This window comes from Trichomycterus rosablanca, chromosome 13 (genome assembly GCF_030014385.1).
Source record: "Trichomycterus rosablanca isolate fTriRos1 chromosome 13, fTriRos1.hap1, whole genome shotgun sequence".
Taxonomy (NCBI): Eukaryota; Metazoa; Chordata; class Actinopteri; order Siluriformes; family Trichomycteridae; genus Trichomycterus; species Trichomycterus rosablanca.
This window is the reverse complement of record NC_086000.1, coordinates 32,667,369-32,690,335: the sequence shown is the minus strand read 5'-3', so window position 1 is coordinate 32,690,335 and position 22,967 is coordinate 32,667,369. Positions and strand designations below refer to the sequence as shown.

General features: G+C 41.2%; 1 protein-coding gene across 1 annotated transcript in view; it reads right to left on the bottom strand.

Moving 5' to 3' along the window:
* The window catches only part of efcab11 (EF-hand calcium binding domain 11), a 154,078-nt gene that overhangs the window by 120,989 nt on the left and 10,122 nt on the right, over nt 1-22,967 (bottom strand). The window contains exon 4 of the mRNA XM_063007266.1: nt 11,537-11,638. Within this exon, the coding sequence (XP_062863336.1) occupies nt 11,537-11,638 (102 nt within the window). The remainder of the gene's footprint in view (nt 1-11,536; nt 11,639-22,967) is intronic.

The window sequence follows — 22,967 nt, the reverse complement described above, 5'->3', positions numbered from 1 at the left end:
TTCAATAATATAAATGCATGGCTATTGATGCACTTGTCAAATATTTAAACCCCTACTTTATACACACTGCCATGGTGCCACCAATTACATGAAATTACTTTGCCAGTGTAAACCACCCTCTTCCCCCGGAAGTGTCCGTCTGGCCCATGCTGCCATCCTGCCAAGTGTCCTCTTTTTTGCAAACCAAAATATGGTCACCCTACTTAAGTTTTTTGTTTTACAGGCTTATAACCAAGCTGTGTAAATTGTACAGCTCAAATACAGACAGCATGAAACAATCCTACATCTAAAACTCACATACACTCACACAGATAAGAGATAACATAACACACCTTCTGGATTAATAAGTAAAGGTTTAGTACACAACTTTGTTTCAGAGCAAACATTTAATGGTGGTGAAGATTAGTTCAGTAAAAGAAACCCACAATGTTATTATTGTTATCGAAGCAGCTTATTCAGGCTACACTAAACGACCCTTGTGATTTAGGACTGGTCCTTACATTGGTTAAACTGTACAAGTATTGTAAAATTGCATTATTGTCTCCCAAAAAGAACAGGTCCTGGGCATTAAATCATTCGTTCATGGAGCTCTCACTTTGCATGTTGATTTTGTGACCCTCGAGGTAACTACATCCCGCATTCCACAACTAGATTACAGTGTTTCCACATCAGCGTTTAACTAAGGCGGTTTTCCAACAAGTGGAGTTGAGAAATATCTACAAATAATCCCAGAATGTCCAAAAAGAGAAAAATTGATGCAGAAGGAAGGAAATTTAATGAAAAACGTAAAAGTTAAAAGTTTGTGCTTCAAGGAGAAAAAACGGCATGTGTTATGTGTTATGAGACAGTGTTGTCTTTAATTTCCTACAGGATCAATAAAGTATCTATCTATCTATTTATCTATATATCGATTTATCTGACTATCTACAGTAACTATCTATCTATGTATCTATCTAGCTATCTGTCTATCTATCTATCTATCATTGGCAAAGAAGTACAATATACAGTACATCAGTATTTTGACACCAAACATATCAATGGATGAGGATGGTGAGTAATATGCTGTCTCAGGTTATTTATCAGTATGTTAAGGAGTAGTTATATTTATACAGTCTTACAGTTACAAACGGCCCTTTGAGGGCAACCATAATGCTAATGTGGCCCTTGGTGAAAATGAGTTTGACACCCCTGGTCTAATGGGTTCCTTATTCATTCATTCCTTCATTCCTTCATTTATTCCTTTTGCTGTAAGCACTTGATCCTAATCAGGGTTGAGCCACCTGGAAACACTACACAATAAACAGGAACAGGACCAGGACGTGGCATTCTATCTCTGCAGGGCATCACATGCTAAGCCATCCACTCACTCACCCGCTCAACTAACTGCAGTTCTTTAGGCCAATTATTTAAGATCACTGCAATTAACTGTCTGATTATACAATCCTACATTATAATGCATTTAAAAACATAAGGCTCGTTCTCGTTAGCTTTTATTAGTATAATTAAATCATTACAACGTCATTTAAATCCCATTTCCAGAAAAGTTGGGACAGTTTGTAAAATGCAATAACAACAGAAATCTGTATAACAACAAAAATTTGATAGTTATTCTGAATCTTTATTAACTCACAGAAGTACAGTTTTTAAAATGTAATTGCTTTTAATGTTTGATTGACCAAATTGCCTCCAAAACACTTAGTTGGAACAGGGCAATTTTTTTTTTTGCAATGAGTCTTATAAAGAACAGATTCAACACAGTCCAAATGGAGGCATTTTTAAGAAGCGCTGCCATCTGTGTTTCTTTGTTGCTGTTGTTACTTTCTGGTCTTTTTTCACAAATCAGATCTGATATTTGCTTAAATACGGCAGCTTTTGTTTTTTATAAAAAGGCACCCAGTGCAAACAGACTCTAAGGCTGCTTTCCCATGATTATCGCTTTGCGTTCTGTTTACAGCGAGGCTGTGCACATATCGCCGCTTACCATGACGTTTATGTCTTTCACTGATTGAATGACTGTAATGACTTTATTCACATGTAGTTTTTTATCAAATGTATTTTAGTTTAAAACAAGAACGCTCTGACAGTGTCGTCATTTGGAGAAACTGGTTGATAAAACTTTATTGGTTTAATCAAAGGATGCATTAAATCTTATTAAAGAGCTACAAAGCAACAACTGATTCCTGGATCAGTAAACGTGGGATTGTTGTGCGATCTAAAATGCAAACCAGGTCTCAACGTTTTGCAGTTTACTAGTTTCTTACAATGTTATGTTGAATCAACAGTTTTGTGAAACAGTGAGAATGAATTTCACTTAACCATGTCTGTGCTTCACTCTTTGACTACGTCATATTAACAGTTTGTCTCATTGGTGGTGCTTTGAGAAGGTCAGTGGCAAACTGGGTCAAAGTTTAATCAGACATCATGTGCAGCGACAAGCAGTAAAAAAAAAAGTGTCAAAGAAGTGTCAAATCCGCGTGGTGTCACTTATATTAGGGGACACTGCCTCCATAGGAAACAACAGCACAGCCAGCGCAAAACCGTTTTGCTGCATATAATAAATGCAGTTAAAGACATGTTGATTAGCCATAGTAACGTGGTTGATCTTTTTTTCCTATTTAGTAATTTCCAAGTCCTTACTGCAGTTTCTCTGCAGCTAGCGCCATTCTCTTGCTGGCAGAGGAGAACCACAGACTAGCACACACTCCTCTAAAATGCTTCTTTTCACCTGCCAGCAGCAGATTTTCATAGAGGCTGTATAAGGGATGCCATGCTATGCCATCCCTGAATCACTCACCACGAGTGCACACGACACTACAGCAGCAACTTTACCCCCCTTTTGTGTCTGTTGTGCATGTTAAATGCCCAGCCAGGTCGATACCATTGCTGTCCTTGAGCTCTCTGTGGTGGTGAGCAAGAGGACTAGACCACTGTACCACCCGAAATTCCACAGAGAAATACTATATCTTTTCTTTGTTAGTTTGTTTTTAATGATTATATTTACATTTACATTTTCGACATTTAGCAGATGCTTTTTTTCCCAAAGCAACTTGCAGTACTGTGACAGTATACATTGTCTAAGCAAATGAAGGTTAAGGGCCTTTCTCAAGGGCCCAACAGTGGCAATCTGGCAGTGGTGGGGCTTGAACCAGCAACCTTTCAATTACTAGTGCAGTACGTTAACCACTAGGTTACAACTAGGCTATAGACTGATACAGTATTAGTGCTGGTGCTGCACAGTTTCAGGAAGATGGGTTTTATCCATTATATCTGATTTTTGTCTGAGTGTAGTCAAGGATGCCCCAGTTTTCATGTGGGTTTTGTCCAGGTGCTCTAGTTTTCCTGCCACCTCTCAAGCATGCCAGTTACTCTAATTTACCCCTAAGTGTCAAGAAGGTCCTGGGTTCGATCCCCAGATGGGGCGGTCCGGTTCCTTTCTGTGTGGAGTTTGCATGTTCTCCCCGTGTCCATGTGGGTTTCCTCCAGGAGCTCCGGTTTCCTCCCACAGTCCAAAGACATGCAAGTGAGGTGAATTGGAGATACTAAATTGTCCATGACTGTGTTCGATATAAGCTTGTGAACTGATGAATCTTGTGTAATGAGTAACTACCGTTCCTGTCATGAATGTAGCCAAAGTGTAAAAATGACGTTAAAATCCTAATAAACAAACAACAACAACGACCCCCTAAGTGTGAGTGAGTGAATGTGTGTTGCCCTGTGATAAAGTGGCACCTGTCAAGTGTGCACTCCAGCCTTGTGTCTAGCGTTTCTGAAATAAGCTCTGGAGCCACCATGATTCTGACCAGGCTAATTCATTTACTAAACATAATAAAATTTTATGAAATGTATGTATTTGTAACACAGACATAATGAACACATCACTTATTTTCAAACAGACCTGCAATAATCAGTGGCAAACTTCTGTACACTAATTTTGGATATAACCAAGTGCTCTGTTTGGGAAACATTCTGCACCCCTGAGATCACCCAAATATAAGCAAAAATAAAAGTTATTTTAACTGGATTGTTGGTATTCAAACGCTTTTCTTGCTACAAGGTTAAAAGGAACCCACAATGTTGTTCCAACTAGAGCTAATTGTGAAACTTTGACTCAAACTTCTAATCACGTCTTTAATGAGCTGTTTTCAGGTTCCTAATAATTCAGAGAATAGATAAATGAACTCTCCAAAAACAATTTGGCTTCTAAGATTAATTTGATGGTTCACTGGTAATCTCATTCAAAATCAGCACCCGCTAACAACAGAACTTGTTGCTCGTTCTTGTACTACACAGCTATTCTGCATTCAATCATTATTCATCTTCAGTAACCACTTTATCCTGCCCAGGGCTGCGGTGGGTTTTGTATAAAAACACAATACAGCACGGGTAATCAACTTAATGTTTCTAAATAGTAAAAAAAATTGTGCCTGAAGAACAGAAATACAAACATGGTTCAGGATTTTGTAACACAGTCATTGTGCTATAAAAATACAATAGTGTGAAAAAGTAATTTCCACCTTCCTGATTGCTTCTGTTATTGCTTATTTGTCACACGGAATGATTTTAGATCATTAAATGAAATATATTACACAAAAAAACTTGAGTGAAAACAACATGTCTATTTGATTTTGAGGCACATAACTGAGGCATTACAGAAAATTGCAATTTATGTGATGACACTATTTCAAAGACACATTGCGTTTTGATTGGAAATGCTTTATACTATAGATAAAGTATTTTCTTCAGTGTGCTGAATGCCAGTAACAGCATACTATAAATGCATCAAGTAGGGATACAGTCTAGTTGTATTTCGATTACCCCATAACATTTTGCTTCCTCTACTCCTGCTGACCTCCACTCCTGACCGAGAGGAGCTGTGACCAACACACGCTCCCTCTGACACGTGTGCAGTAGCACAAGGAAAGTTCACATGGAGATCCGTATCACGTACGGAGAGTCAGGCACCAATCCTTACTATTCCTTGTCTCTGTGCACGCACCACTGATCAGCCAGCAGAGGTCATAACTGCAGCAGTTATGAGGAATCCCCCTCCAGCACCCACACCATAAATTTCTCCACAGCAATAAGAAAAACTAATATCAAAAAAGAGAAACTATTCTGTTGTGATTATTGTTGCTGAAGAAGGTTTAGCAGTTAATAAGTGACCAATTATTATTACGTTAAAGTAAATTAAATTATTGAAATTAATTTTTTTTTTTTTTTTTTTTTTTACCCCTTTTTCTCCCCTTTTTAGCGCATCCAATTGTTCAATTAGCATCGTGCTTCCTCTCTGTCTATGCCGAACCCTGCCCTGACGGAGGTGATTGAAGCTAACCCGTATCCCCTCCGAAACACGAGCAGCAGCCAGATGCATCTTTGCCACCCACACATTGACGAGTTTGGCGCCACCTAGCGTTGCATGCGGAGAGACACACCCTAAGGGCACCCTCTCCCATCTCTGTGTAAGCGCCTCCAATCAGCCGGCAGAGAACGCAATCGCATTCTGACAGAGAGAGACCCACATCCGGTTCTTTGTCCCACCCCCCACATGAGCAACCGGCCAATCGTTGCTCATATAGCCACTCAGCTTCGAACCGGTAAAGCAAGACTGGATTCGATACCACGCTTCTCAGAATCCAGCCCTGGTTGCAGCACGTTTCTTTTTACCGCTGCGCCACCTGAGCGGCTAATTTTAATTTTTTACGTCTGCCTTGTCCTGGTTGGGGTCACAGTGGATCCAGCTTCCCCAAAATCACTGGGCACAATGCAGTAACACACCCTGAGTGATCTATTGCTTGTATAAATACCGGCACTTAATGTGAACAATTTCCTCTGTAAGACGTAGTGTAAAAAGTCTTTTTTTCCAATTTATTTAATATGATATGATATTTAATATGATTCATTTATATGATATTTACTTTTAAGAATAATATTCATAATTAAACTACTACTAATAAAACATGAGTTATTACATTCATCTAGTTAAAAAAAGATATAACAAGCTACATCATTAAACACTAAAAAGCAAAAATCATAAAAACAGACTATTAGGTGTAAAAAGATTTATTATTGATTGTAGATGTAAATCTGTGCACTTTGGTTTAAGCAAAAAGAAAAAAAAGGCTCTACGTGTTCTGGGTTGAGCGTAGCAATCAAACAGAAAAATTCAACTTGCAAAACTGCAACAATTAGTGTCCTCAGTTACCAAACAATTAAAAAGTCTCAGTAATAGGAAAGCTGATAAAACACAGTGATAAACATGTCTTCGTCCCAACTTTTTTGTTTGTTCAGTGCAAAGATGGGAAATCGTTTCTATGTACTTTCGTCAGTTGAATAAAGGTTCGAGAGATTAACAAATCACAGTTTTATTGCATTTACAAAATGGTTTCAACTTTTTTGGATTGAACATCTATCACATTAAGGAATACCAAATAAATATTTCCAGAGTGAGCAGGGACGATACCCAGAGACTGCACAACCCATGTTATAAGCTGTCCTCAAGCAGCCTTTTTTATTTTAATACTGTCAGTTTCTCTTTTTTTTCTTTTTCTACAATCCCCCCCCACCAATTTTCTCCCCTAATCTAGTCGTACCCAATCACCCTGATTGCGCAACACTTCACCTCTACCGATACAACCCTCCACTGCTGACTGAGGAGCTTCGCAACTGACACACCCCCCTCCGACACGTGTGCAGTATTGACTGCATCATTTCATTTGCATGAGGCCTTGTGCACGGAGAGCCACACCCTGATCAGCATTATTCCTCAACTCTGCGCAGACGCCATCAATCAGCCAGCAGAGGTCGTAATTGCACCAGTTATGAGGAACCCTTGTCCGGCTAATCCCACCCTGTGAACGACAGCCAATCGTTGTTCATGTAGCCACCCAGCTGGATGGCAGAGCTGAGATTCGATACAATGTATTCGAAATCCTAGCTCTGGTGTGCTAGCGTATTTTACCGATGTGCCACCTGAATACTGTCAGTTTCTGATAATACCATAATTTAAAGTACAAACTATTTTAAGAACACAGATAAATAAAAAATAAATAGTTGTGTCATAGTCTTAATAACCTACATTGCACTATTTAGGGGCCTGCTGCTGTACTGGCCCTTTTAGATTTAAAGTGATCACTCAAGCAGTAACAATGAGCTCACATAGTAATTTAATAATAGTTTATAATAAATACCTAACATTATGCATACACCAACTTATATTCCTGTGATTTTTTTAGCTTGTTTTTTATACTGTCACTGGATGTTGTATGTATATAACAAGTGTATGTCTGATGTGAGCTGCTGCACCAAAGACATTTCCTGCAAAGGATCAATAAAGTATCTAAAGTGAAGTACATGGTGGACAGGGCTAAAAAGGGAAATATTAAACTGAACTGGAAAAGCACCCTACTGAAATAGGACCTGGACGCGCAAGAAGTGGCTCGGATCAAAGGCCCGTTAGCGGTTGTGAGTGGAGGAGACAAACAGCGCCCTCTACTGAGTGACCACTGCAGTGCTGCTGTCTCTTTACAGCAAAAAACCAGACTGCACTTACTGTATGTTTGAATTACTACATCAATATATCTGAGCTTATGACCTAAATCACAGCAGTAAACTGAGCCAAACTTTAAGCTCTTAACTTGTCTGGCTTACACACATTCTGAACGCATTTACATGTGGGAATCCCATCCGAGAAGACCTTTTATTATTTTCTGGATTATTGAGTTATGGGGAGAATAAATATATACTTTAAAAAATTTCAACAATTAACAGCAATGTTTCTGTACAGTTGTGGGTTCTGAATTACATTGGGGGCCACTTGCACTGCAACTAGCTAGCTAACAATAAACAAAGCACCAAGTCTTCTTCTTTCTTCTTCTTTCGGCTTTTTCCCTTTTTTTCAGGGGTCGCCACAGCGAGTCATCCTCATGATCGCTCATTGATTTGGCACAATTTTTACGCCGGATGCCCTTCCTGACACAACCCTCCCTAATTTATCTGGGCTTGGGACCGGCACTACAATGCACTAGTGCATCTAGCGGCTAGGTATCTATAGGACAATTCAGTGTTTCCAATTAACCTGGTGGCATGTTTTTGGACTGTGGGAGGAAACCGGAGAACCCGGAGGAAACCCACGCGGACACGGGGAGAACATGCAAACTCCGCACAGAAAGGACCCGGATCGCCCCACCTGGGGATTGAACCCAGGACCTTCTTGTTGTGAGGCGACAGTGCTACCCACTAAGCCACCGTGCCGCCCCAAACAAAGCACCAAGTCTAACATAGTTTATATTAAAAGAATGAAAAGTTACCAAGTCTTCTGTCTTTTCTAATCATTTGTTTCCTTCATGCTTGGAACATAAACCAGATCTGACACACACAATACACAGAATCTTGGTAAAATCATTTACAGAATAGTAGAGACTTATAGCCACTGTAATATGGGGCAAACTAATACCCCCTTCTTTTTTTGGAATGTGTTGCAGGCCTGAAATGCAGGAATGAATGTATATTAACAAATGAAATAAAGTTGACCAGACAGAACATGAAATATTTTGGGTTTATGCTGTCAGCAATGAAATAAAAGTCAAAGTAAGCATCAGTGTGTTTTTATTTTATTTGCATTTTCCATACTGTCCCAACTTTTTCTGCTTTGGGGTTGTATTTTTCTCCAAAATGTAAGAATTTTTAGGGCTAGCTTAATTCTAGTCATGGATGTGCACTGTCCCAAAACCTCGGCAAAAACAGGGTGCCAATCCATGGTGGAGCAACACACAAAAACTCACTTAAAACTAGGGGCACTTAAAACTACCGCTCAGGTGGTGCAGCGGTAAAAACACACGCTGGAACCAGAGCTGGGATCTCGAATACATCGTATCGAATCTCAGCTCTGCCTGCCGGTTAGGCTGAGCGGCCACATGAACAATGATTGGCCTGTTGTTCACATATGGGCGGGACTAAGCCGGATGGGGTCTCTCTCTCTCATGACTGGTGCAATTACGACCTCTGCTGGCTGATTGATGGCGCCTGCACAGAGATGAGAAAAGAGTGCTCTCAGGGTGTGTCTCTCCGTACCCAACGCTGAGCTGCACTGCACTCGTCACAGTGTAGGCGATAAGATGCATACGGCATGCTGCCCACGTGTCGGAGCGGGCGTGGGTTAGCTTCGTTCTCCTCAATCAGAGCGGGTATCGGCATTGGTGGAGAGGAAGCATGACACAATCGGGCAATTGGGCACGCTAAAAAGGGAGAAAAAAGGGGAGAAAAATGCATTAACTATATATACAGTGTATCACAAAAGTGAGTACACCCCTCACATTTCTGCAGATATTTAAGTATATCTTTTCATGGGACAACACTGACAAAATGACACTTTGACACAATGAAAAGTAGTCTGTTTGCAGCTTATATAACAGTGTCAATTTATTCTTCCCTCAAAATAACTCAATATACAGCCATTAATGTCTAAACCACCGGCAACAAAAGTGAGTACACCCCTTAGTGAAAGTTCCTGAAGTGTCAATATTTTGTGTGGCCACCATTATTTCCCAGAACTGCCTTAACTCTCCTGGGCATGGAGTTTACCAGAGCTTCACAGGTTGCCACTGGAATGCTTTTCCACTCCTCCATGACGACATCACGGAGCTGGCGGATATTCGAGACTTTGCGCTCCTCCACCTTCCGCTTGAGGATGCCCCAAAGATGTTCTATTGGGTTTAGGTCTGGAGACATGCTTGGCCAGTCCATCACCTTTACCCTCAGCCTCTTCAATAAAGCAGTGGTCGTCTTAGAGGTGTGTTTGGGGTCATTATCATGCTGGAACACTGCCCTGCGACCCAGTTTCCGGAGGGAGGGGATCATGCTCTGCTTCAGTATTTCACAGTACATATTGGAGTTCATGTGTCCCTCAATGAAATGTAACTCCCCAACACCTGCTGCACTCATGCAGCCCCAGACCATGGCATTCCCACCACCATGCTTGACTGTAGGCATGACACACTTATCTTTGTACTCCTCACCTGATTGCTGCCACACATGCTTGAGACCATCTGAACCAAACAAATTAATCTTGGTCTCATCAGACCATAGGACATGGTTCCAGTAATCCATGTCCTTTGTTGACATGTCTTCAGCAAACTGTTTGCGGGCTTTCTTGTGTAGAGACTTCAGAAGAGGCTTCCTTCTGGGGTGACAGCCATGCAGACCAATTTGATGTAGTGTGCGGCGTATGGTCTGAGCACTGACAGGCTGACCCCCCACCTTTTCAATCTCTGCAGCAATGCTGACAGCACTCCTGCGCCTATCTTTCAAAGACAGCAGTTGGATGTGACGCTGAGCACGTGCACTCAGCTTCTTTGGACGACCAACGCGAGGTCTGTTCTGAGTGGACCCTGCTCTTTTAAAACGCTGGATGATCTTGGCCACTGTGCTGCAGCTCAGTTTCAGGGTGTTGGCAATCTTCTTGTAGCCTTGGCCATCTTCATGTAGCGCAACAATTCGTCTTTTAAGATCCTCAGAGAGTTCTTTGCCATGAGGTGCCATGTTGGAACTTTCAGTGACCAGTATGAGAGAGTGTGAGAGCTGTACTACTAAATTGAACACACCTGCACCCTATGCACACCTGAGACCTAGTAACACTAACGAGTCACATGACATTTTGGAGGGAAAATGACAAGCAGTGCTCAATTTGGACATTTAGGGGTGTAGTCTCTTAGGGGTGTACTCACTTTTGTTGCCGGTGGTTTAGACATTAATGGCTGTATATTGAGTTATTTTGAGGGAAGAATAAATTTACACTGTTATATAAGCTGCACACAGACTACTTTTCATTGTGTCAAAGTGTCATTTTGTCAGTGTTGTCCCATGAAAAGATATACTTAAATATCTGCAGAAATGTGAGGGGTGTACTCACTTTTGTGATACACTGTATATAAAAACTAGGGGCAATTAAGAATAGCCAATCCACCCTTTGGGCAGCATGGTGGTGCGATGGGGGTAGCACAGTTGCCTCACAGCAAGAAGGGCCTGAGCCAGGATCCTTTCTGGAAGGAGTTTGCTTATTCTATCTGTGTTCATGTGGGTTTCCTCCAGGTGCTCCGGTTTCCTCCCAAGAGTTCAAAGACATGCGATCAGGCCAACTGGAGCTATTAGAAAGTGTCCTAAGTGTGTGCGTGTGTGTGCGTGTGGACAACTGTGGACTGTGGACTGCACAATGAATCAGATCCACCACAACCCTGACCAGGATGAAGCAAAAAACATTATGATAAAATGGACAGTGAATGAATGAATGAATGAATGAATTGTTTCCAAAAACTGCATGTTTTTGGTAAGTGGCAGAAAACTGGAAAACACTTATGCAAACACAGGGAGAACATACAAAACTCTGCACTGAAGTAACCAGAGGCAAGAATCGAACCCAGGCACAAAGGGCCCAGTGTTATGTGCAGCACCCGCTCTTCTATCCGCACCACAAAAATAGATCTGGTGAAAGCTGTACAACATACAGAGGACAGACAGAAAGACACATACAGCCGGAACTTACAATGTACATCGAATGCGCTGAAGATCTGTCTGGTCTTCTCATACGAGTCCTCTGCTGATAACTTCCTCCCCATGAGAGACACAAACTGCTCCACAGAGACCCCTGTTCAGAGAGAACGAGGAGACAGAAGTCACGTTTATTACGGAGCTCTCTTCAGAAACGCCCGCACTTACTTTACATGGTAGTCATCGGAAAGCACTGTGTTTAAAGCAGTAATACATCTCCCTGCTGGCCTCAGGGTAGTCATTTTTCTCTGAGTGCTGTTATTGAGATGAAAAACCGAGTCTGCAGGGCTCTAGACAGCATTCACTGGAAAAACATTCATTGAGCTTGTTCCAGGCAGGCTGTTCTGACAGGGATGCTTGTGAGACTGGAAAGAAACGTCATTTGGGATGGGGAGTGATTAATTAAGAGGTAAGAGTAGACATGAAGGTCCCTACTGGAACATAATTCAAGACAAAACTGAATGTAGTGATCAATATAATGAACGACATAACAAACAACACCCATCTGAAAGCCAAGTCAGTAAACTGAAGAAATAATATTTTATTCACTAGAAATGCCTACGGAAAGTGCCATGGGACTGTAGTTGAGTGTAGAGCTGTGCAGTGATGTGGAATGGGTATGATGGAATAAATGAATGGATATTTTGGGTTTCCAATAGTTTGTTTTTTATTTTATGGTTTAACGCCATGTTAACACATTGGTTACATTAATGGCAGGATCATTGATATTTTTTTTTTATCAAGTCATAGTCTTTCTTGTTTTATCTATCTTCATATGTGAGTCCTCAGTTTTATATTCGTGAATGATTGGTTGATTAGAGGGTTTAACGTCATGTCTACACAAAGTCAACAGATTTCCAATAGTAACTGAAAACTTAAAGTTGTCCAAGTAGTACTTGTGTGGCACAGTGGTCTTTTGCAGGGTTTTTCAAACTCTGGGTCGCGAGCATGCCTAAAAGAGGATCGCAGAGAAAAATGATAATAATTAAATAAACAAATTTTACCAGGCACAAAACACAAATTGAACACGAACGCCCTCTTGTGGAAGCTTTACGTTACATATTGTAAACCACAGTGGGATCAGATTGCCACCAATTTCATTAATTAAGTATAGTTTGTTTTGATGTGTTGTTTGTGTTGCGGTAAAAATCATGAACAAATTGTGGGTCGCTTGAAAAAAGTTCGAGAAACGCCCGTCTATTGCACTAGGCCACCATCTCAGATATCCTGGCTCTAATCCTAGCAGTGTTATCAATTTTCTACTTTGCGTCCTTTTTTCCCAGGTGGAGCTGGACCTGCCATGAACATTACCAGGATAAATTGACGATGAAACTAAAAACTAAACTATTTTTTTCCAATTTTCCTCCCAATATAGTCATATCTAATTACCTGATTTCATTACGCTTCCTCTCTTCCAATGGTGATCTCCAAATCTGATTGAGGAGAGCAAGACTGACATATGCCCCCTCCGACACGTGCACAGTAGCCGACTGCATCTTTTGACCTGCACAGGGCGAGTTCATTTGCGGATCAGCTTTGTGTACGGAGAGCCACACCCTGATCAACGCATTTTTCAATTCTGTGCAGATGCCCTCAATCAACCAGTGGAGGTCATACTTGCATCAGTTATGAGGTCCATATCTGGCTTCCCACCTTGTATGAACAACAGCCAATCATTGTTCATGTAGTCGCCCAGCTCAGCCAGATGGCAGAGCTGAGTTTTGAACCTACGAGTTCGAAATGTCAGCTCTGGAGCAGTGGTGTATAAAGTACCTGAAGGCCATATCTGAGTAAAAGTACAAGTATCTTACCAGAAATTTACTTTGATAGAAGTACAAGTCACCTTTAAGAATATTACTTAAGTAAAAGTCTAAAAGTATCAGATGTTTAATGTACTTAAGTATTAAAAGTAATTTTTTTATATTAAATGTACTTAAGTATTAAAAGTAAAAGTACAAGTAAATGATGTTAGTATACACAGAAGTGGTCAGAATTCCAACTTTTCTAGAATGTGTTGTAGGTTTAAAATGCATGTATGTGTATGTTAAGAACTGAAATGAAGTTGACCAGACAAAACATGAAATATTTTGGGTTCATATAAGATGAAATAAGAGTCGATGTAAATTTAAGAAACATGGCATCTATTTTATTTAAATTTTCTATACTGTTCCTATTTTTTATTTTGGGTAGTACGTTCAAGTCATAGATACAGTATATCCCAATAACCATGAAACAACAGAATTTTGGCAGAATTCATTTGAAGCAAAACTCGAGAGAGTTTAACAAAATGTGCGGCACTTTTAACCCTTTAATGGTCTGCTCAACCAACTATTTGTTTAAATCGAAATATTTGAGTAAAAATAAGCTGTATTTAAATAATCTTGTTTGGGCCATATACAGTGTATCACAAAAGTGAGTACACCCCTCACATTTCTGCAAATATTTCATTATATCTTTTCATGGGACAACACTATAGACATGAAACTTGGATATAACTTAGAGTAGTCAGTGTACAACTTGTATAGCAGTGTAGATTTACTGTCTTCTGAAAATAACTCAACACACAGCCATTAATGTCTAAATAGCTGGCAACATAAGTGAGTACACCCCACAGTGAACATGTCCAAATTGTGCCCAAAGTGTCAATATTTTGTGTGACCACCATTATTATCCAGCACTGCCTTAACTCTCCTGGGCATGGAATTCACCAGAGCTGCACAGGTTGCTACTGGAATCCTCTTCCACTCCTCCATGATGACATCACGGAGCTGGTGGATGTTAGACACCTTGAACTTCTCCACCTTCCACTTGAGGATGCGCCACAGGTGCTCAATTGGGTTTAGTCCATCACCTTTACCTTCAGCTTCCTCAGCAAGGCAGTTGTCATCTTGGAGGTTGTGTTTGGGGTCGTTATCCTGTTGGAAAACTGCCATGAGGCCCAGTTTTCGAAGGGAGGGGATCATGCTCTGTTTCAGAATGTCACAGTACATGTTGGAATTCATGTTTCCCTCAATGAACTGCAGCTCCCCAGTGCCAGCAACACTCATGCAGCCCAAGACCATGATGCTTCCACCACCATGCTTGACTGTAGGCAAGATACAGTTGTCTTGGTACTTCTCACCAGGTCGCCGCCACACATGCTGGACACCATCTGAGCCAAACAAGTTTATCTTGGTCTCGTCAGACCACAGGGCATTCCAGTAATCCATGTTCTTGGACTGCTTGTCTTCAGCAAACTGTTTGCTGGCTTTCTTGTGCATCCGCTTCCTTCTGGGATGACGAACATGCAGACCGAGTTGATGCAGTGTGCGGCGTATGGTCTGAGCACTGACAGGCTGACCTCCCACGTCTTCAACCTCTGCAGCAATGCTGGCAGCACTCATGTGTCTATTTTTTAAAGCCAACCTCTGGATATGACGCCGAACACGTGGACTCAACTTCTTTGGTCGACCCTGGCGAAGCCTGTTCCGAGTGGAACCTGTCCTGGAAAACCGCTGTATGACCTTGGCCACCATGCTGTAGCTCAGTTTCAGGGTGTTAGCAATCTTCTTATAGCCCAGGCCATCTTTGTGGAGAGCAACAATTCTATTTCTCACATCCTCAGAGAGTTCTTTGCCATGAGGTGCCATGTTGAATATCCAGTGGCCAGTATGAGAGAATTGTACCCAAAACACCAAATTTAACAGCCCTGCTCCCCATTTACACCTGGGACCTTGACACATGACACCAGGGAGGGACAACGACACATTTGGGCACAATTTGGACATGTTCACTGTGGGGTGTACTCACTTATGTTGCCAGCTATTTAGACATTAATGGCTGTGTGTTGAGTTATTTTCAGAAGACAGTAAATCTACACTGCTATACAAGCTGTACACTGACTACTCTAAGTTATATCCAAGTTTCATGTCTATAGTGTCGTCCCATGAAAAGATATAATGAAATATTTGCAGAAATGTGAGGGGTGTACTCACTTTTGTGATACACTGTATACTCCCTGATTGGCATGTGTTAAACTAAAAAAATATAGGTATTCTTATTTTAAGCAAACACCATTTCTAACGTATATGTCAACTTGAAGCAGCAGCTTCAAATCATCCATGAAAAGTTGGAAAACTAGAAAAAGCAAATAAATAATTTGCAAACATTATTTTCTTGTTGAGACCATTAAAGGGTTAAAGACGTGCATTTTCCTCAACACCATGAATCTTTCATCTGTCTGTGTTATACAGAAGTTAGTTGAAGAAATATTTGTCGGCAGGTGAGTTTTTGAAAATGATGGACACGTCTTCATGTCTGCACTGAATTAATTCCAAAGTTAGTGAAAAGTGAGCGGCAAAAAATATTAACTTTTAATGTTTCATTTCATTGTATTCGTTCGTAATCGCTGTAAAAGTAGTGTCTGAATAATCTGCCTTATAAGTTCGATGTCTTATTAGAATCCTCTCTACTTAGGCAGCTAGGTAGGCAGTAGACAGCAAAGCAGATTACTAAATTTTCAAACAGACCCAGGTGTTACTATGTGGCGACATAATTTATTTTATTTTCATATTTTACCATTGCTTTATCTCTGTCAGGGTCGAAATGGGTCATGCTTCCCTGGAAACACTGGGCACTATGCAGTTACACACCCCTGACAGGACACCAATCCCCCCGGGCCTCGACCACCCGCCACCAGATAAAGCCAATCCATACTGTATGTAGATGCCCAACCAGGATCCCAGTGGCAGTGGGCTAGCATAATTTATCACTGCACCACCCAAACGCCAACTTTGTAATGTTATTTATTCTATATCACAAGCATCCAGCTGAGGCCACTGATAAATTATTTTAAATGTAGGCAACAGTAATAAATCAGAAGTGTTGCCACATAACGTGTGTTTGTAATTCTTGTAAAACAAGCATGTAAACATATGCAGTCACTCGGCGTGAATGGTACAGCTGATGAGCCATCCAGCAGTGCAAAACATCTCTTTCTGCCACAGGGTAAATGACAGGGATGGCCAAGATCTTTCTGGCTATTCTGCTCAGTTTCCTGTTTTTTATTGTCTTGCCACTATAAAATGTATTTTTTATCAGGTAAGATGCATGACATCTTGAAAAACAAACCCACTTTACTCCAGCGCTGCCTGCGATGTCGTAAAAACACCTAAGCACAGTGCTGATTGCAGAGTGGCCTGTAAAATCACTCGGTTCTTCCTCGCTACCTCGTTGTGCCGAACCTCAGTGAACATTTATTGATGCGGTGCTGCGCGGTGAACGCCTCCTCTAATAAAAATAGACTGCAATTGTAAACCAGACCATGAATTCATTATCCAAACATTGTATTGTTCATTTTTCATTTCGTTTTTATCAACTGCTTTAATCTGGTCTGGATGCTGGTGGGTCTGGTTCCACTGGAAAGGAACTGGGAACTAGGAAGAAATAACCTGGACATAGCACCATACACCGATCAACCATAACATTAAAACCACCTCCTTGTTTCTACACTCACTGTCCATTTTATCAGCTCCACTTACCATATAGAAGCACTTTGTAGTTCTACAATTACTGACTGTAGTCCATCTGTTTCTCTACATACTTTTTTAGCCTGCTTTCACCCTGTTCTTCAATGGTCAGAACCCCTACAAGACCACTACAGAGCAGGTATTATTTAGGTGGTGGATCATTCTTAGCACTGCAGTTACACTGACATGGTGGTGGTGTGTTAGTGTGTGTTGTGCTGGTATGAGTGGATCAGACACAGCAGCGCTGCTGGAGTTTTCAAATACAGTGTCCACTCACTGTCCACTTTGTTAGACACTCCTACCTAGTTGGTCCACCTTGTAGATGTAAAGTCAGAGACGCTTGCTCATTTATTGCTGCTGTTTGAGTTGGTCATCTTCTAGACCTTCATCAGTGGTCACAGGACGCTGCCCACGGGGCGCTGTTGGCTGGATATTTTTGGTTGGTAGACTATTTTCAGTTTAGCAGTGACAGTGAGGTGTTTAAAAACTCCATCAGCATTGCTGCTAATACCAGCACAACACACACTAACACACCACCACCATGTCAGTGTCACTGCAGTGCTGAGAATCACCCACCACCTAAATAATACCTACTCTGTGGTGGTCCTGACCATTGAAGAACAGCATGAAAGGGGGCTAACAAAGCATGCAGGAAAACAGATGGACTACAGTCAGTAATTGTAGAACTACAAAGTGCTTCTATATGGTAAGTGGAGCTGATAAAAAGGACAGTGAGTGTAGAAACGAGGAGGTGGTTTTACTGTTATGGCTGATCGGTGTATCACAGGCCTTCGCCCACTCACAAGTTATAGCCAGTCATGTCTGTGTAGATGCCCAGCCGGCATTGCACTGCTGGTGCGAGCTCGTGTAATAGACCGCTGCGCCAACCAAAGCGCCACATTGTGTTGCTGGCTTTCAAAATCCATTAATAATAAATATGATCCAAATGTAACTTAGTAAATTACTTTGCATTTATTTTGTCCAATCAATTATTCTCTAATAAACAGACCATCACACTAATTTTGTGATTATACGTTACAAGTTGCCAATTTATGTAAAATGTTTTATTGCACTTTATAAATTGCATTTAAAGCTCTTAGTCTTTTTAAGGCTGTTTATCACTCACTAAACGAGCATCTTTAAAAAGCTAAATATAATTGAAATTGGATTAAACAGACAGCCATACAAGCAGAAGAAAAAGCATTCAGGCAGGCAGCCAGACAGAAGGACATGCAAGCGGACAAGCAAGCGGCAAACAGAAAGGTGAATAGTTCCAATCAAGAAAGCAATTAAAACATCAGTATAGAGAGCTTGTGGTTTAATGTATCATCTTCTATCTAATTATTTATTATCTAACGTTAGCCAATAAAAAACTTCCAGCTCGCCAATACTGTGACCACAGTTTCAATGTGACTAATTGTACAGCCTTAGGAGGCGGAGTGAAAATAACAGATAAAGCCCATCCATTCCTGCTCTCACCGCCTCTAACAGTGAGAGAAATTAGGGCAGCCGCAGCCTCGGGGGGTCTGAAGGACCTCCAAGAGAAAAGGGACTATCACTTTCCAAATCAGGAACATGCACAGATCATTTCATTTCAATTTCATCAAACGTTTATCCTGGTCAGGGTCACGGCATGTCTGGTTCCACCAAGAAACATTGGGCGCAAGGCAGGAATACCCTGGACAGGGCACCAATCCATGTCAGGGCTTCGGCCACTCCCCCCAGACATATTGAATCACGTCTGTGATGCCCAGACAGCTGATAGCACTGCCAAGCTTCAAACCTTGATCTTAGTGGTGCTGGGCTAGCTTAATAGAGCGCTGCACCACTCGAGCGCTCTGTACACACTTCTAACCCTACACTCAGACTGGCAGCAGTTTTTCGCTTCTTGTTGCCCAAATCACTCATTGACTTGCGTTCACAATGAAAGTGTCATCATTGCCTGTGGGCATTTGATTGCCAGGGTTTAACGAACTTCTAGACAAAAAAAGCCATGCCATTGCAGTACAGCGTAATTAACTGACTAGTAGAGGGTATAAACAAAACAATTTGCACTGTCGCCTCACAGCAAGAAGGTCCTGGGTTCAATTCCCAGGTGAAGCGGTCTGGGTCCTTTCTGTGTGGAGTTTGCATGTTCTCCCCGTGTCTGTGTGGGTTTCCTCCGGGAGCTTCGGTTTCATCCCACAATCCAAAGATGCAAGTGAGGTGAATTGGAGATACAAAATTGTCCAAGACTGTGTTTGATATTAAACTTGAACTGATGAATCTGGTGTACCCAGTGATTACCTGTTCTGTCATTAATGTAAAACATAACGTTAAAATCCTAATAAAATAAAATAAATAAATAAACCACTAATATAAATCTATAAATCCCTGAACGGTGCGTCACTGTCTGTGCAGTCAACATGACAAGAAAATTGTGTTTGTTCTTTGCGTTCGCTGCTGTGTTTATTTGTCAAGTTTGACAATGTGTTTCTCTTCCATCTCTAGTAGGAACCAAAAACGGTGCATAACCACATCACTTCGCTCCTAATTTGCATAAAGTTAAACTTTTTTACGTCATCGACTTCACCCTTCACTTTGTGTCGCTAACGTTTGTCTCCGAAACAACTCCGGCTTCTGTCTCCGAAAATCACCAACTGTAATTAAAAATGAATGAGAACCAGTCACTTTGTCGCAACGCTGCCAGTCCGAGTGTACCTTAATAAATCAATATTTTAATATATTAAAATACTTATTTTCACTAAAGTCCTGCATCTATCTTGCCATCTAGTCAGTCTTTTCAGCTGCACCTCTTTTAAAACACAATTTTCAGGGTTTTTTTTACACACACACTATTTTTGAGCGTTCATATGCCAGGCAGTGTGTTTGGCAGAAAATAAAAGACTGCAATCTGTGCAGGCTTCCTTAAAATCCCTTCCCTCCTCTCTCTTTTTTACTCAGTGCTGCTGAGAAGAGCCAGTAGAGGGCTGGCTGCCATTCTCTCAGATTCTGAGCCCATAAGTCACAGGGAGGTGTCATCTGGATGTCCTCAGCTTCTTGCCTTTTCTCATCCTCATTTTTCTTTTTTTCTTCGGGTTGTCCTTTTTCTTCCAGTCTACTGAAGGTGTTGACAACCCAAATGTCTGAAAGGAATGCTTCTAAAATCTAATTTTCACAATTATCCACATACTTCAAATGTATTTGACCAGCCCAGATATATTTAGCTTTAACACTGCACCAGCTTTTACACAGGAACCAACATACACAGATCAGCCATAACAATAAAACCACCTCCTTTTTTCTACACTCACTGTCCATTTTAATAGCTCCACTTACCATATAGAAGCATTTTGTAGTTCTACAATTACTGACTGTAGCCCATCTGTTTCTCTGCATGCTTTGTTACCCCCCTTTCATGCTGTTCTTCAGTGATCAGGACCCTCCCAGGACCACCACAGAGTAAGTATTATTTGGGTGGTGGATCATTCTCAGCACTGCAGTGACACTGACATGGTGGTGGTGTGTTAGTGTGTGTTGTGCTGGTATGAGTGGATCAGACACAGCAGCACTGCTGGAGTTTTTAAACAGTTTTTTAAACACCTCACTGTCACTGCTGGACTGAGAATAGTCCACCAACCACCAGCGCTGCTGGAGTTTTTAAATACTGTGCCCACTCACTGTCCACTCTATTAGACACTCCTACCTAGTTGGTCCACCTTGTAGATGTAAAGTCAGAGACGATCTCTCATCTATTGCTGCTGTTTGAGTTGGTCATCTTCTAGACCTTCATCAGTGGTCACAGGACGCTGCCCACGGGGCGCTGTTGGCTGGATATATTTTTGGTTGGTGGATTATTCTCAGTCCAGCAGTGACAGTGAGGTGTTTAAAAACTCCATCAGCATTGCTGTGTCTGATCCACTCATACCAGCACAACACACACTAACACACCACCACCATGTCAGTGTCACTGCAGTGCTGACAATGATCCACCACCTAAATAATACCTGCTCTGTGGTGGTCCTGGGAGAGTCCTGACCATTGAGGAACAGCATGAATGGGGACTAACAAAGCATGCAGAGAAACAGACGAACTACAGTCAGTAATTGTAGAACTACAAAGTGCTTCTATATGGTAAGTGGAGCCGATAACATGGACAGTGTGTGTAGAAATAAGGAGGTGGTTTTAATGTTATGGCTGATTGGTGTATATTACTCATAGCTATTAACTCATCCCTGATATTTGATTATTATCAGAAACCATCTAGCTTGTCCCTGTGCAGCGTTTTGTGGAGGTGCCCAGCATTTGATGCTTGAATACTGTACAAACAACACAAAATCAGATCTTGTTGGTGCTGTTGATGAGGCTTAAATATAAATGAGAAGAGTCTTTGACTGTCTCTCGAGACCTTTGAGAGATACATATGTAGAGCTTCTGATCTAATCAGCTGGCCTGTTTTTGTGAGCCACGTGTTTATTCAGGAATTACCATGTGCAGGGTGGCTGTTTAAACAAGAGACACAATAAATAAGTCCATCTGCAAATTAAAGCCTGGACATAATCTGTTTTTTTATGTTCGGCTTTTTTAATGTGGAGACCATCAAACTTCTAAAACAAATAAGATGACCAACTTTTAGTATTTTGTAAAAATAAACAAATATAGAATTTAATGCCTGGTTAAGGCATGTTTACTATTTAGTTACATCATCTTTGTTATGAATTACACTTTTTAGTCATCAGGGAAATAAGGATAATAATTGTTGCATTTTTGCAAGTGGAATTTTTGCCCATTCTTGCTTGAAAGAAGACAGTTGATTCTGATGTCTGATTCTTCTCTTCATGATGTGGCACACAATTTCATGCCAGTCAAGCACACACTCTCAACTTTCACTGGTTACAGTTTGGATGGTCACAGAGAACCTAAAACAGGGACTCATCTGACCACAGCACACATTTCCACTGTCTACTGGTCCATCCTAGATGAGCTCGGTCACACAGAAATTGCAGTATTTTTTTTGGCATTGTTTCCTCCCCAATTTAGTCGTATCCAATTACCCGATTGCATTACGCTTCCTCTTTACTGTTGCTGACCTCCACTACTCCACTACTGACCAAGGAGAGCCGTGACTAACACACACCCCATCCCACATGTGTGCAGTAGCCGACTGCATCGTTACACTTGTACAAGGTGAGTTCAAATGTGGATCTGCTTTGTGTACTGAGAGTCGAGCCCTGATCACACAAGCGTCATCAATCAGCCAGTAGTAGTAGGCGCTCAGTCTGCCGGTAGCATAGCCGAGATTTGAACTAAGGAGTCTGGCTACAACTTGTAGTGTTTCTGCATATAAATGTATGGTGTGGCTTTTTTTTTTTTTGCAGAGCAGATTTTTAGGTTGCATTTCTTTATGCAGCGGTGGACTGGGTTAAGTGACAATAGTTTTCTGAAGTACTCCTGATGTGACTTTCTTTGTGGCTATATTTATTACAATAGTATAAGAGTTTCTTATGCAATGCCGTCTAAGGGCTCGAAGATCAAAATCTAGAATTCATTGAGAAACGATCTTTTTGAAATGAGTGACAATTCTCTCAAGATGTTTGGCTCACAGTGCTTGCAAAGGAGGTGGATCCTCCTGTTACACCCAATCACTATGTATAACACTGTAACCTGAATATTTTATAAACTTTTCACTCTTATTTATCTTTTGGATGAGTGTGTTGCAGCCATGACTTTCAGAATTTGAAAGTTTAGGAAGCCGTTCTCAGTGCTTGTTTCATTAAGGCAGGAGGGATGCTGCCGGAGGTCTAAAACCAATGTTAATCATGCATAAGCTTTGAGCTTATGCATGGGAAACTACCATACTACTGTGATAAATACAGCCACATGGGCTTGGCAGCAGTAAAACATGCTAGCACACCAGAGCTGCCATTTCAAACTCATCAG